Here is a 13492-nt window from a genome sequence, read left to right as displayed (position 1 = left end):
GATGTCAGTAGGTGCGCCATGGAAAAATTGACTTTAATATCAAAATAAAATATCTTATCAGCATTTGCTGAGCTTCTGACTTGTTCAGAGCCGTCTCTGCATACAAAAGATTTGTGTGGCAGAATAAACTCGCCTTCGAAAAAATGTGTCAGTACCCCTTTAAAGGAGTACCGACACGAATATTAAAAATTTTCGAATTGTTGCTCTAAATAAAAGTACTGCTGTCGACAAACCTGAAACGAGTATTGTGGTGCCTGGGAATCCATTGCATATATTGTAATTACCGCTACCTGAAAAAGACACTTTGGGTTTCGGTATCGAGGGGGCGGCTTCCCAGTGACGTTTCATAGCAGTGTGACGTCACGGGGATACAGAAACTCGCGACGTACTAGCGGCAAATCCGTCATGTGCTCGTGGTGCGCATAAACAACGACGAGTGAATTGTCGTCCAGTGACACTGACAGTGATTTCTACTATTTCGGCTGCATGCAGGACGCAGAACTTGCAAAGTCGGGGGAACTGTCTTGACTCGTCGGTATAATGTCCATTTTAGTGGGGCTGGCTTGCAGATTCTCAGCGACGAAAACTTTAAATCCAAATTAAAATGTTTTATACGCGTTCTCCTACTCCGGTGTGTGGACAGCGTTGACACTGCATACCAAAAAAACGAAAAATGTCCTTTTTTGCGATCTCTCAAAATCGTGTCAGTACTCCTTTAAGGCTTTCGCCTTAGCGACAAGACGTTCCTTCTCACCTTTTCGCCCTTGGCTTCCGATTCGTGTAATTCAGCCACAAGCCATTCAAGCTGCTGCGCAGGGTCTGTGGCGTTTATTAGGAGCCACCTGCGTTCGCGCAAAGTCAACACGAATTAATGAACGCATAGAGAGTGCAGCGACGACCGCATAAAATTATTAAAACGGAAATACCATTGGCACACGACTTGCCACATGAAAAGTACACTTAACAATCATCACATTTAGCGTAAAGCTACAAGATGTTTGGCGTTACATCGTGGTGAATGGAAACTTTACGTGCCAAACTTCGTTTTGTCGTCCACCGTGAAAAATGGAGGCTTTGAGGCTAAAATAGAGCCACGTCACTTTAAATAAAATTCAAGCCGTATGCTAGTTTGGGTGACGAATGTGCATGTAGATAGCATCATTGCCAGAAATCTACATCAGACAACCTCACAGGGATACAGGGCGAAAGGGCGATGAGCTGTATAATGAATGCACAAAATAGCGAAATTCCATGGTTATCAAGTATTCTGATATAACATGTGAATGAAACAATCCGCAAAACAATATTTGTATAAAATTGTGCGACAGTGAAATTGAAAAACCGTTTTTATGTGACTAAAAAACGTTCTCGTCATTGAAAAATATGCATATATAGCATTGCGGCGAGTTGAACAAGTTAAGATTTATGACTGGGAGCAGCGCAAATTACAACGGCTAAGCGAAACGACAAGGATGCGCGGCGCGGTCATGCCGTTTCGTCGTTTTATTGTAACTATGTGAACACTCCAGGCGCATTTTTTGCCGTCGCCGTGACGTTCCGTATCAAGTCCAAATTGATATCATCGCCCCGCGCATCGTATGTCCTATGTGCGAGTATCAGCGTGCGTGGCCTGCCGACGATCGCTGCTCAAGCAGAGAGAAAAAAATTCACCGACGGTTACGATACTGCCTAATGTGAATTCTGAGCGCACCTTCATGTTGGGGCAACGCCAACTGTGTTTGAAGTTGTGGCTGCCCGCAGTTGTAGCAATGTAACATTCGTTACATATTGGCACAGAAACTGCCAGCGCTCGAGTGCTACGCACACCATTCTGTGCATTGCAGGAGTCACGAACCAAGCGAAACGCCGACAGCCCCGTCACGACAAGCGAAGCCAGCCGCGGTGCAAGGGCCAGCCCTGCATGCGCACGAGCTCTGATCCAGGGGCCAGAGCGCGTGACGGATGAAGAAATAGAGGTTAGAGTCCAGCTCGTGATACCAACAGACTCCACGTTCGCTCTCTTTCGTCTGCGTTCGCACTACCGGTTATTCCGACGCCAACGACGACGCCGCTCAACGCAGTAACGCACGCCTAAAGGCCTGAACACACGTACGCGTTGCAGCGCGTCAACGCGCGACCTTTTGACGCGGCACCGCGCCCTCTCCCTATAGGAAGAGAGGGCGCGCGGCTACGCGAAGCTGCGCGCCCTCTTTCTCCATAGGGAGAGGGCGCGGGGCCGCGTCAAAAAGTCACGCGTTGGCGCGCTGCAACGCGTACGTGTGTTCAGGCCTTAAGAGCTGTACTCCGGCCGTCTTTCGCCGTGTGAAAGGCGCATAGAGAGGAGCAGTAGGGAGGGCTGTATGGCTCCGGTAGGAAGCGCGTACTTTGACTGACCGGGCGTTGCCGCCAGTGGTCGCGCGCGCCATATCATTAGTAAGGATCAGCAGACAGCTCACACCGATGTGGGTGTTAGGCTCCCTTCGCAATATTTGCGCTGAAGCCATATACAGTGTGGCGACACACTGCGCACAAACCGGCGCAGCCTGCGCCTCGTCACTCGCCAGCCCGGCGTGACACGGCTGCATGCTACATCACGTTTTACGTTGGGATGCGTCCTTCCATCAACACGGCATCCCACAACAGCATATAGGTCACTTCGCTCACTGCAGCGGCCGCGTTTTCTAAACGAATGAGCAGTTATATCCTTACTTCGTATAACATCCAAATTTGTTGCTGTCGCATTAAAGGGACACTAAAGGCAAATAACAATTCATGTCAGAGTGAAAGCCCAATGTATGACAACTTCTAAAACGGCAATATTATCAACAGCAGTGCCCTACTTACCGAGAAATTAAGCTAAATGTATCACATGATGAGCGCCATGAGTGGGACACTTTCGAAGTGATCCCGATAACGTATGAGAGTCTGCCTACAATAAATCACTAGTAATCAAACTAGCAGCAATAAAAAAAGAACCTTCCGTGCGTCAAAAGACGTAATAAAATGTTGTTTGTTCGTTTCCGTTTGATTCATGGAAAAAAGAATCTCTGTGGCGTTGCCATGGGGAACGTCGCGCGTGGTTCAAAGGTTCCATTTTCGCCGAACTGCGCTTCGCCCGGCGCCCTGCTTCGCTCACGCGGTCGCGTCTCAGCGGTAGTTTCGGGATCGCGTACTGCCGCATGTGTTATGCGCGCTCGTGAAAGTCGCTCTGACAGAAAGTTCGACAAAATGCCGCATGCATGTGATATTGCCGGATGCCCGAATGGTGCACAACGCTAGTGCTGCAGCAAAGAAATCGATGTGTCTTTTCACTGGGTGCCGCGGAATGAACCCTTACGCTCGAAGTCTTGTTGTCAACTTCTCCGTCCACTTCGATTGCGGCGATTGCGGCAACCTTCGATGGCTTCGATGGCCGTTGTTGCTGCTGTGGGTCCCGCTACTTTCGCTCTGCTGCTACTAGTGTCGGCGGCCGCGCAGTAAAGGCGGCCAACGTTGGGCACGGCAGCAGTGACGTATGAAAGTCTCATTTCAGGCGGGTGATTTGAAGTGCGCTAAAGCGATGCGGACCACTAAAACGTGATTTTGTTTCAAAATAAGCACTTCCTTGGCATAAAAGTAGCACTACGAGGTTTCTGTACCGCTATTTAAACAATCAACGTCGACTTAATATTTGCTTTTAGTGTCCCTTTAATTGCTTCGTCCTCGTGGCGAGATATCCTGTCAGGACGGCACAAATATTATCTAGACGGGAAAAAGACATACTCACCATAATGAACGTTTTACAAAAACTACGCGAAAGCGAAAATACGCAGCCTGCTAATGATAATACACAACCCTGTGAAGATGAACAGCGAGCGGCTGCGACTGCGCGTTCTGCGGCAGCGGCGCTTCACATCGTTTTCGCCCACATTCGCGCTTTTGTGCGCGTAGGCGCTCCTTCAATTGTCGCTGTTCTACCTCCGAGAGAACGACATGCGTCCGTCCGATAGTGAGTCCAAAGGGCAACTGCTGATAACAGTGCTAGCGCGATCTCACGTCACGAGACAAAGGGACACAACGGGTGGTGGGAGGTGCCGCCGCCGAGTATCGCGACACTTGTGAAAGAGGCATCGGTGGTGGCGATGCAGCGAGGAGCACCTGTGGCGAGGGGGCGATGCGCTAGGGGCGCCGAAAACTGTTGTTCTACGCGTCTTTTGTCTACAGACGTGATCCACAAGAACCTAGCCAGATCTAGCATCGCTGTAATAACCAACGCACAACCGTTAAATCCCGAGTACGTGATGGCCCATCCCCAACTCATTGCTCACCCTCCTTTAAACATAAGATTCGTTATGACAAAACTTCGTCGCCCACCCCTAAAGAACGAAAACGCGGGTCTGACAACGCTAAAAGAACCATAAAATCGGAGTGTTCTTTTCTACTTTCGCGTTCGAACCTGTGAAAAATGTGACATCCCACAAAACCGCAACTGCGTATTAGATATTATTCACAGAATATTGGGTATAACTATTATGTATCCACAGAATGCTATGGATATCTCATGGATATTCGTGGTCTACTAGGGTAACTTACATTAAGCGCTTAAGAAACAATGGCTACGACATCGTGTGAGCAGGCGACCTTTGCGGACAGTTACTAAGTCTTCTGCTCAGCTGCCATCTTGTTTCGACCGCTAAGTTAGGGAAGCGAAGTAGCCTAACCTCCAGGTGAAAACTTCGACGGTGTCTCAAGTAGACGGCGCTCTCAAGGCGGAGTGTAGACACCAAAATCTTCTTTGCTAATTTTATTATTTTATGTGAAAGCCCATTTATTGGGGACCCTGATAACGACTGGCATGTGCGTGACAGCGTCTCCAACAATTTATTATGCAATCAAATGACTCATTTCACGATTTCTAAAATTCCCGCCTTGTAGCGGAAGACCTCTCAGTGACGACCAGTATCACGTCAATATGTGTCACGCGAGATCACGTGGAGTACAGAAGCGGTGACGTAAGCAAACAGATGTGCCGCCTGCTACATTTCGCACGTGCGCCTCCGATTTGCGGCACCGGTTCTATCGAAACGCGCAGCTGCGCTCCCGGCAGCGAGACCATCTCGTCGTCGCTATCAGCACCGGGGGTGTTCAACCATGAACGTCCGCTAGACGCAAGCAAGTGGAGGTTAAAAACCGTTTCGTTTTTGAACCCTTGGCATCGGGCGCTGAAATGTCTTCATGCCACACGTGGTCGCGATTCACGTTCGACGTATACACATCTCAAACGTCACACCATTCGCAGCTCTCTCCTGACTATGTCGGAGGGCAAGTTGACTTAAGGGTCAGCTAACTATCAGGGTGAATAATGATAAGTAAATTACCGAGTGCATTGAAAGATTGTGAGCAGCAAGGATCACTGCGACACCTGGCGGAGCAGATTTTAACATCGCGCTCATTTCTACCTGGACTCCGAGATCAGCTTCGGTAGCGCGCGACACACACTGCTAACCCAAGGAATACACAAGGGCACACGAACACCGACATGCAAGTACCACTATAGCAGACACCTAAATCAAGGATTAGGGTCACCTCCAGAATCTCTTGTTGCCCCGCTCGTCAACAGTCCGGAGGTGTGGACAAATCATTTGGCGATGTTATTTACCAACACCACTACCAAAACGGCAGTGCGTGTTTGCTCCGAAATGGCAAACGTTAAAACTCCAGTAAGTAATACAGCTTACCAGTTCGCGGCGCTGCCGTAGTTCGTATTTACAGAAAGGATCTTCCATCCGGGGTATGGTCTCACTGAATAGTAGCCTGCCCTGAAATGGGAATAAAATTGAGCACCATTTTTAAACATTTGTAAGATTTCTTTTTCAGCGAGCGTCATACCACACTCCGAGCCATCGAGTGGATTTACGATCAAACGGTACGACTATGGACTGTTCCGTGTGCCCGGTTGTCAGTGGCCACTGCGAGCGCTGGAGAACACTGTGTAGTCAGAGTCCAAAGTTTTAACGACCACGGAACACCAGAAAAAGCGGAATATAACCGCTGCTTCGGCGGTCAGCCCTATATTTGAGATCTCCGCCCTGTTCTAAAACGAGCTAACGTCATGTACTGCGCACTTCGACCGGAGTACAGTCAACGATTGCTGGCATGTTCAACGTTTTCTGAGGCCTAGGGGTCTCCAAACATTTGACGCCGACTGTACCTTTGTTGTTTCGTGCTGTCAGTGCGACGAGCACACTGCGACATGAACTCTACATGCTTCTAGCCAACGATCACTTTGGAGTCACGTTGATTTAGTGATTGATGAACGCTTTCTCTAGTTGATGCCGAATCCAACCTGATGGTGTCTGACGATGCAAAATTTTAAGATACCACATGCACTTGGCTATTGCTCATGAATATCGTGTGTGAAAGAGAGATGGCCAATTAAGGATCTTTCATTAATATATCATATATCGCAGTGTCTGTCTAGAGGCTATGAGATCCAGAGGAGAAGATTGAGGATTCAAGTGGAGAAAAATCCTTGGAACAGTGCGTGCTGCAAGTTCGACCGTAGTGACCCCCCCCCTCCTTCCCTTTGCTTGAGTTTGAAAGGAATTAAACTTCGTAACGGATACAGAAATGAAGATGAGGCGATGACGTGTTTTTCACAACGGCTTACTATTGGTCCCCGGCTGTCTGCGGGGTAACGGTGGAAATTAAACGGCTCTTGGAATGCAACATCTGTGGTCCTTGGCTGTCATTATTGTCAAAAAGCTTGCGTGGCCATAACCATCATTTTAAACAATGACGGGACAGCTTGGACTGAGTAAACGTATATGAAAGACTGGCGCCCCCTTAGATGGTGAAGAGGGGGAGGGCCCCCGCTTCTGACCCCCCCCCCCCCTTGTGCGCATGCCTATGAGAACAGTGGTTGCCAGCTTGACATAGGCCACAGAGGCGGCGCGCCCGTAGCGGCTGCTTCCCATACACGCTGATGCAGTGGTAGTTCAATAAAAGCCCAAAGCTGAAGAACATGCAAAGCCGCCATGCAGAATCGCACACATGAGGAAAAATCTGGCTTTGCTAAAATTTCGTGCCAAACACGCGTTTCGCCATGAGCTTTTTAAGGAGCTGTTCGAGATGCTGACGAACGCTAGAAAGAAGACTCAATACCTACGCCACCCGAAAACGGCGTTCTAGGGCAGGCTGAATTTTGCAAAAAAGCTCTACGCTTACACTCTAAGAAAAAGAAGAGTATGCGTGACTCTTTTCGGAGAGTTCTGACTTGCCACGTATAGGACTATCTTTAAATAGTCACGGTGACTCTCTTGGTGGGTCAGGGTCGGCTCGCTCTAGGAGAGTCCCCTGAACCACTAGGAAGAGTGCAAAGACTCTCATCGGGAGGATCACGTTACCACTCATAGGGAGTCAGACGACTCTTGCCGGTAACGCTCCTAGGGGGGTCAAGGGACCCACACCGAAGCATCAAGCGACTCCACAAGTATTTTAAGCTACTCATTTGATCATTGCTCTACTTTTGCGGGACTACTGTTGAAAATAGTGGAGTATTCATTTTAAGCAAGTCCAATAATACTTGCCGTTCTGCCCAGCGACTGTAAAAAAATAATAGTTCAGTTTTACATTATTTTAATAAGACTCGTCAAAACAACACATATTTTCCAACAAAGTTATATAGAAAGCGCGAAAAGATGGTCTGTGATTTCCAATTAAGAAGTGTCGGTATTCCTCATTTACATGCTTCTATGAGTATAGCCAACTAAAATGTGTGACTGTGATGTGCACAGTGTCATATGGTGCTAAATGAACAGCAGAAATCGCCATCATGTTTCCATATTTATTCCTTGTGATTACGAATAAATCAAAAAGTGGTGACGGCTTGAGGCATCAGACTTGTGGCTTGCTAGGTTGTCGCTCCTGTCCAGCGTGAGCACCATGAAAAACGGTATCTGGAAAGCGGAACGTGATACCATGATGAGAAAATGAAATTGCAGTAAAGGTTTGCAAAGCCTACACAATAAGTGGTTCACACAGACATAATAAAGGCTAACAACAAAACAACAAAGCACATCCTCCGGCAGCCAGGGGCATGCCGTGAGCGGTTATTGACCGCACGTTTTACAAACGTAACCCATCTTTAAATACTCAGATAAACAGATGCGAGTACTAGGGCCCGAACGACACCCAGCGCGTGCGTACGCCGTCTACGTCGAGATCAGACATGTCATATGCTAGAATTAGCGCACATAACTCCCACAACCACGTACACTCACTCGATTCTGTTATAGCGCCCAACATCATCGCAGTGTATACAAACCACGAAAACAGCAAACAGAAACGAGGGAAGAGTGCACGCCGGCGGCCGCAACAACGCGCGCCGTCGAAAGTCAAGAGCTTTTTCACTTTACCGGCGAGGCGTGTCCAACTTGAATGACTACCGCGTACATTCTGGAAGCCACCGTACTATATCTGCACCTCAAACTACAGTCTTTAAGCCAACAAAAACCATTATATATAGTGCGTCTGAGCGTTCTGTACACAGGCATTTTTTTTTCACGTTCCCACGCGTGGAAGCACGCCGCACACTCAAGGTCGATGGAAATGTTATTATGAAGTAGACTAAAGGCCATCTCAAAACGACATCTTGCACCTTCAGTAGTGCAGACATGACGTGCTATCAGCAAGAAATGACCCTCGATTATTGTTTGCATCGCTCACTTTATGGGAGCTTGTACAGCAACGCGCATAACGGTGGCAACTCGTTAACTGACAGCTTTAGTTGGGCATCCGCAACAGCCCCGCGGATACAGGCTACTGTTGGAAATGGCTGGCAGATTCCGCAGAGCTGCTGCAGACGCCCAGCTAAAGCTGTATAATTAGTACCTACGAAAGCAGTACACTCACCGTTAACTGGCGCCCGTTGCCGGTGTCCGCAGCTCCATGAATATTCCGCCCTCCAAGCGTCACTTCGTGCACGGAGCCGGCGTCAGTACCACCGAAGACGCGCAACCAACTCATCCACGCAACGCATTCCAATAGACCAGGAGACTGAGAACTGAGACGACTGAGAGAGGAGAGCGGCGCGCCACCCCGGCGCCAACCCCGTCTGCGTCGCGAGCAAGGCGCCACAACGGCGCCAAAGGGCGAGCGTGCGATATGTATGGCGGCTCTTCCGTATACCGAAGCCAATAGAAACGCGCTTCAGGAGGGTCCAGTGACTCCTTCCCAAATGCGAACTCTTTTTTTCTGCCTGTACCTTCCAAAAGGGGTCATATGGACACCCGAAGAGAGTCACGGTTCCATGACCCTCTTTTGACTCTCTTTTTTCTTAGAGTGTACGCATCCCTCAGAGAACTCGCAAAGAAGAATTTGCGCCCGTCAGCTCCGCTAATGACCCACCTTCACCGAGAAGAATGGTCTCCAGCTTTCTTCCATTATTGACAGCTAGAATGTCGGTACACCCTTTCTGTTCTCTAAGCCACCCTGCGGTTTTCCTATAGTGGCCAGAATTAGCGCACTATATTACAAATTTTCTTGTCATCGGTGTGTGTGCATTTTACCGACGTCGCATCCGTGACGGAAATGATGTCAGTGAAGTTTTCGTGAACATCGGCATAAAACACTTTCGTGATACAACCGTCCTCCCATTCGATTAATTAAACTTGTGAAACGAGCTTACAGAATCCCAACAACCATCGTATCGAAAGACATTTTGCGAGCAGCTTACCTTCGTACGGTGCGGATGGCAGACGGAGGCAGCCATCGAGACCACTGATCCGCTAGGGCGTCAAAGATCCAAGCGTCTGTCATCTGTCCTTTCTGCTCGGGTGGCGGGAAACTGCGCATCACGCGTAGAAATATATCGGGAGTCGTAGCCACTTATACTGACCACATGGACGCCAGCGTAGCTATCATTCACACACGACCTGTGGCACGCAGGAATTGTAGGCATGGTTAGTAGTCATACATCAGTGACGTACTTTCGATCGCATGTGCTTTCAATGCCAGAACCTTTGTGGTTTACGGAGTATCAGGCACGCACATTTTGGGCCTCGTGTAACCAAAAGGCCAGACCACGTAGTAACAAGACAGGAGTCGCCGCTCTGCTCACCTGGAAGCTCTCCGCTCTCCACGAATGATCGAACAGCCTCATCCGAGGACGTGCCAACGCAAGGTTTAAGATAAATAAAGGACGAGAGTTCGCGATTGTCAACCATACCCTAGAATCCGTACAAGAATTATCGTGTGTATATCAAAGTCAGTTATTAACGGGAGACCCTACTCATCAAAAGGAAACTCACTGAAGATGAAGGAAGGGCTGGAGCGCATATGGCAGACACTCGCAAAACATGACGGGCAACTTACCACTTTCTTTATTGTGAGGTATGAAAAAAAAATAACACTGTCCATGAAGCGGGAAGTCCAATTACTGTAGTTTACCCGTACTAACATATGGTGCCGAAACTTGAAAAATAATATGTTTCCTTGAGCAGAAGTCAAGAACCAGCGTGCCATGGAACGTAAAATCTGATCTATCTTACTATACTTAGGTCTGCTCAGATCTACTGCTCTTTTCAGCATGACAACACAGTTCTTTGAGCTTTGTATTGAGTTGCACTAGATGACAGTATAGAACTATGGCACGTTGAACACTCCGCTGTATCCAGCATGCCGTATTTTCTCTCGTATAATCCGCAACGAAGAAAAATTGGAGCTACCCTACGCCAATTACAAACAAAAGCCTTCCAGAACCCGTTTCATCTCAAGCAGGTATTCCCGGAGATCCAAAAAACGGTCATATGGACCCAGTGCAAACAGGAAACAGCTCCACTCAAGCACACGCTGTGGAACTGTCAAGCGAAGTATAGAAATGAACCAAATCCCGAGGCCCTCTCGCGGGGATGGTCCGACGCGCTGCGCAGCTCAGACCTTGGCGGCAAACTCAGGGCCGTCTAGCGGGCCTGCGAAGCGGCGTTCAGACAAGATCTCGATGCCCCGGCGTGGGAGACCTGAGCCCGGGTCTCTAAAACCTGCAGGAACTCTCAATAAAGTAATTTCCATCCATCCATAAAGTCAGAGCTAAACAAATTGGGGCAGCTACGCACTTGTGGTGCGAAGGCTAAGGAAGCGGAGTAGCTGGCGGCGTTGCCCTCCTTCTTTCCATCATACTCACCCTCACTTCCCTTTCCCACACCTTGCTATACTCTACTATATGAGACTGCTATACTTTCCCCTCTCACCTCCTACTGTCCCTCATCTTAACCCTCACTTCTCTCTTCCACCCTTTGCTATGCTCTACTATACGAGACTGCTATACTTTACCCTCTCACCTCCTCATTCCCCTCCTCTGAACCCTCACTTCTCTTTCCCACCCACTGCTATACTCTACTATACGAGACTGCTATACTTTACCCTCTCACCTCCTCATTCCCCTCCTCTGAACCCTCACTTCTCTTTCCCACCCACTGCTATACTCTACATACGAGACTGCTATACATTACTCTCTCACCTCCTCCTTTCTCTTCTCTTAACCCTCACTTCTCTTTCCCACCCCTTGCTATACGAGACTGCTATACTTTACCCTCTCACCTCCTCCTTTCTCTTCTCTTAACCCTCACTTTCTTTCCCACCCCTTGCTATACTCTACTATACGAGGCTGCTATACTTTACCCTCTCACCTCCTCATTTCCCTCCTCTTAACCCTCACTTCTCTTTCCCACCCCTTGCTATACTCTACTATACGAGACTGTTGTATTTTACTCTCTCACCTCCTCATTTCCCTCCTCTTAACCCTCACTTCTCCTTTCCACCCCTTGCTATACTCTACGAGACTGCTATACTTTACCCTCTCACCTCCTCCTTTTCCTCCTCTTAACCCTCACTTCTCTTTCCCACCCATTGCTCTACTCTACTATACGAGACTGCTATACTTTACCCTCTCACCTCCTCATTTCCCTCCTCTTAACCCTCACTTCTCTTTCCCACCCATTGCTCTACTCTACTATACGAGACTGCTATACTTTACCCTCTCACCTCCTTATTTCCCTCCTCTTAACCCTCACTTTCTTTCCCACCCATTGCTCTACTCTACTATACGAGACTGCTATACTTTAACCTCTCACCTCCTCATTTCCCTCCTCTTAACCCTCACTTCTCTTTCCCACCCATTGCTCTACTCTACTATACGAGACTGCTATACTTTACTCTCTCACCTCCTCCTTTCTCTTCGCTTAACCCTCACTTTTCTTTCCCACCCCTTGCTATACTCTACTATACGAGACTGTTGTATTTTACTCTCTCACCTCCTCATTTCCCTCCTCTTAACCCTCACTTCTCTTTTTCACCCCTTGCTATACTCTACGAGACTGCTATACTTTACCCTCTCACCTCCTCCTTTTCCTCCTCTTAACCCTCACTTCTCTTTCCCACCCATTGCTCTACTCTACTATACGAGACTGCTATACTTTACCCTCTCACCTCCTCATTTCCCTCCTCTTAACCCTCACTTCTCTTTCCCACCCATTGCTCTACTCTACTATACGAGACTGCTATACTTTACCCTCTCACCTCCTCATTTCCCTCCTCTTAACCCTCACTTCTCTTTCCCACCCCTTGCTATACTCTACTATACGAGACTGCTATACTTTACCCTCTCACCTCCTTCTTTCTCTTCTCTTAACCCTCACTTTTCTTTCCCACCCCTTGCTATACTCTACTATACGAGACTGTTGTATTTTACTCTCTCACCTCCTCATTTCCCTCCTCTTAACCCTCACTTCTCTTTTCCACCCCTTGCTATACTCTACGAGACTGCTGTACTTTACCCTCTCACCTCCTCCTTTTCCTCCTCTTAACCCTCACTTCTCTTTCCCACCCCTTGCTATACTCTACTATACTAGACTGCTGTACTTTACCCTCTCACCTCCCCCTTTCCCGCCTCTTCAACCTCGCTTCTCTTTCCCACCCCTTGCTATACTCTACTATACTAGACTGCTGTACTTTACCCTCTCACCTCCTCATTTCCCTCCTCTTCAACCTCGCTTCTCTTCCCCCCCCCTTGCTATACTCTACTATACGAGACTGCTATACTTTACCCTCTCACCTCCTCGTTTCCCTACTCTTAACCCTCACTTCTCTTTTCCACCCCTTGCTATACTCTACTATACGAGACTGCTATACTTTACCCTCTCACCTCCTCATTTCCCTCCTCTTAACCCTCACTTTTCTTTCCCACCCCTTGCTTACTCTACTATAGGAGATTGCTATACTTTACCCTCTCACCTCCTCATTTCCCTACTCTTCAACCTCGCTTCTCTTTTCCACCCCTTGCTATACCCTAGTATACTAGACTGCTATACTTTACCCTCTCACCTCCTCATTTCCCTCCTCTTAACCCTCACTTTTCTTTCCCACCCCTTGCTTACTCTACTATAGGAGATTGCTATACTTTACCCTCTCACCTCCCCCTCTCCCGCCTCTTCAACCTCGCTTCTCTTTCCCACCC

The 13492-nt window shown here is 48.3% G+C and overlaps 1 protein-coding gene across 1 annotated transcript in view; it reads right to left on the bottom strand.

Moving 5' to 3' along the window:
- LOC119405643 (sphingomyelin phosphodiesterase-like) overlaps positions 1-11245 on the bottom strand; it is a 44148-nt gene extending 32903 nt beyond the window's left edge. The window contains exons 1-3 of the mRNA XM_049419470.1: positions 11229-11245; positions 9716-9826; positions 755-842 (exon numbers count right to left, since the gene is read on the bottom strand). Of these exons, the coding sequence (XP_049275427.1) occupies positions 755-842; positions 9716-9826; positions 11229-11245 (216 nt within the window). The remainder of the gene's footprint in view (positions 1-754; positions 843-9715; positions 9827-11228) is intronic.
- Between the last annotated feature and the right edge of the window lie 2247 nt (positions 11246-13492).

Source organism: Rhipicephalus sanguineus, chromosome 9, assembly GCF_013339695.2.
Source record: "Rhipicephalus sanguineus isolate Rsan-2018 chromosome 9, BIME_Rsan_1.4, whole genome shotgun sequence".
In the NCBI taxonomy this organism is placed as follows: Eukaryota; Metazoa; Arthropoda; class Arachnida; order Ixodida; family Ixodidae; genus Rhipicephalus; species Rhipicephalus sanguineus.
The sequence above is the reverse complement of the archived record's forward strand: the minus strand, read 5'-3'. Positions and strand labels throughout refer to the sequence as shown.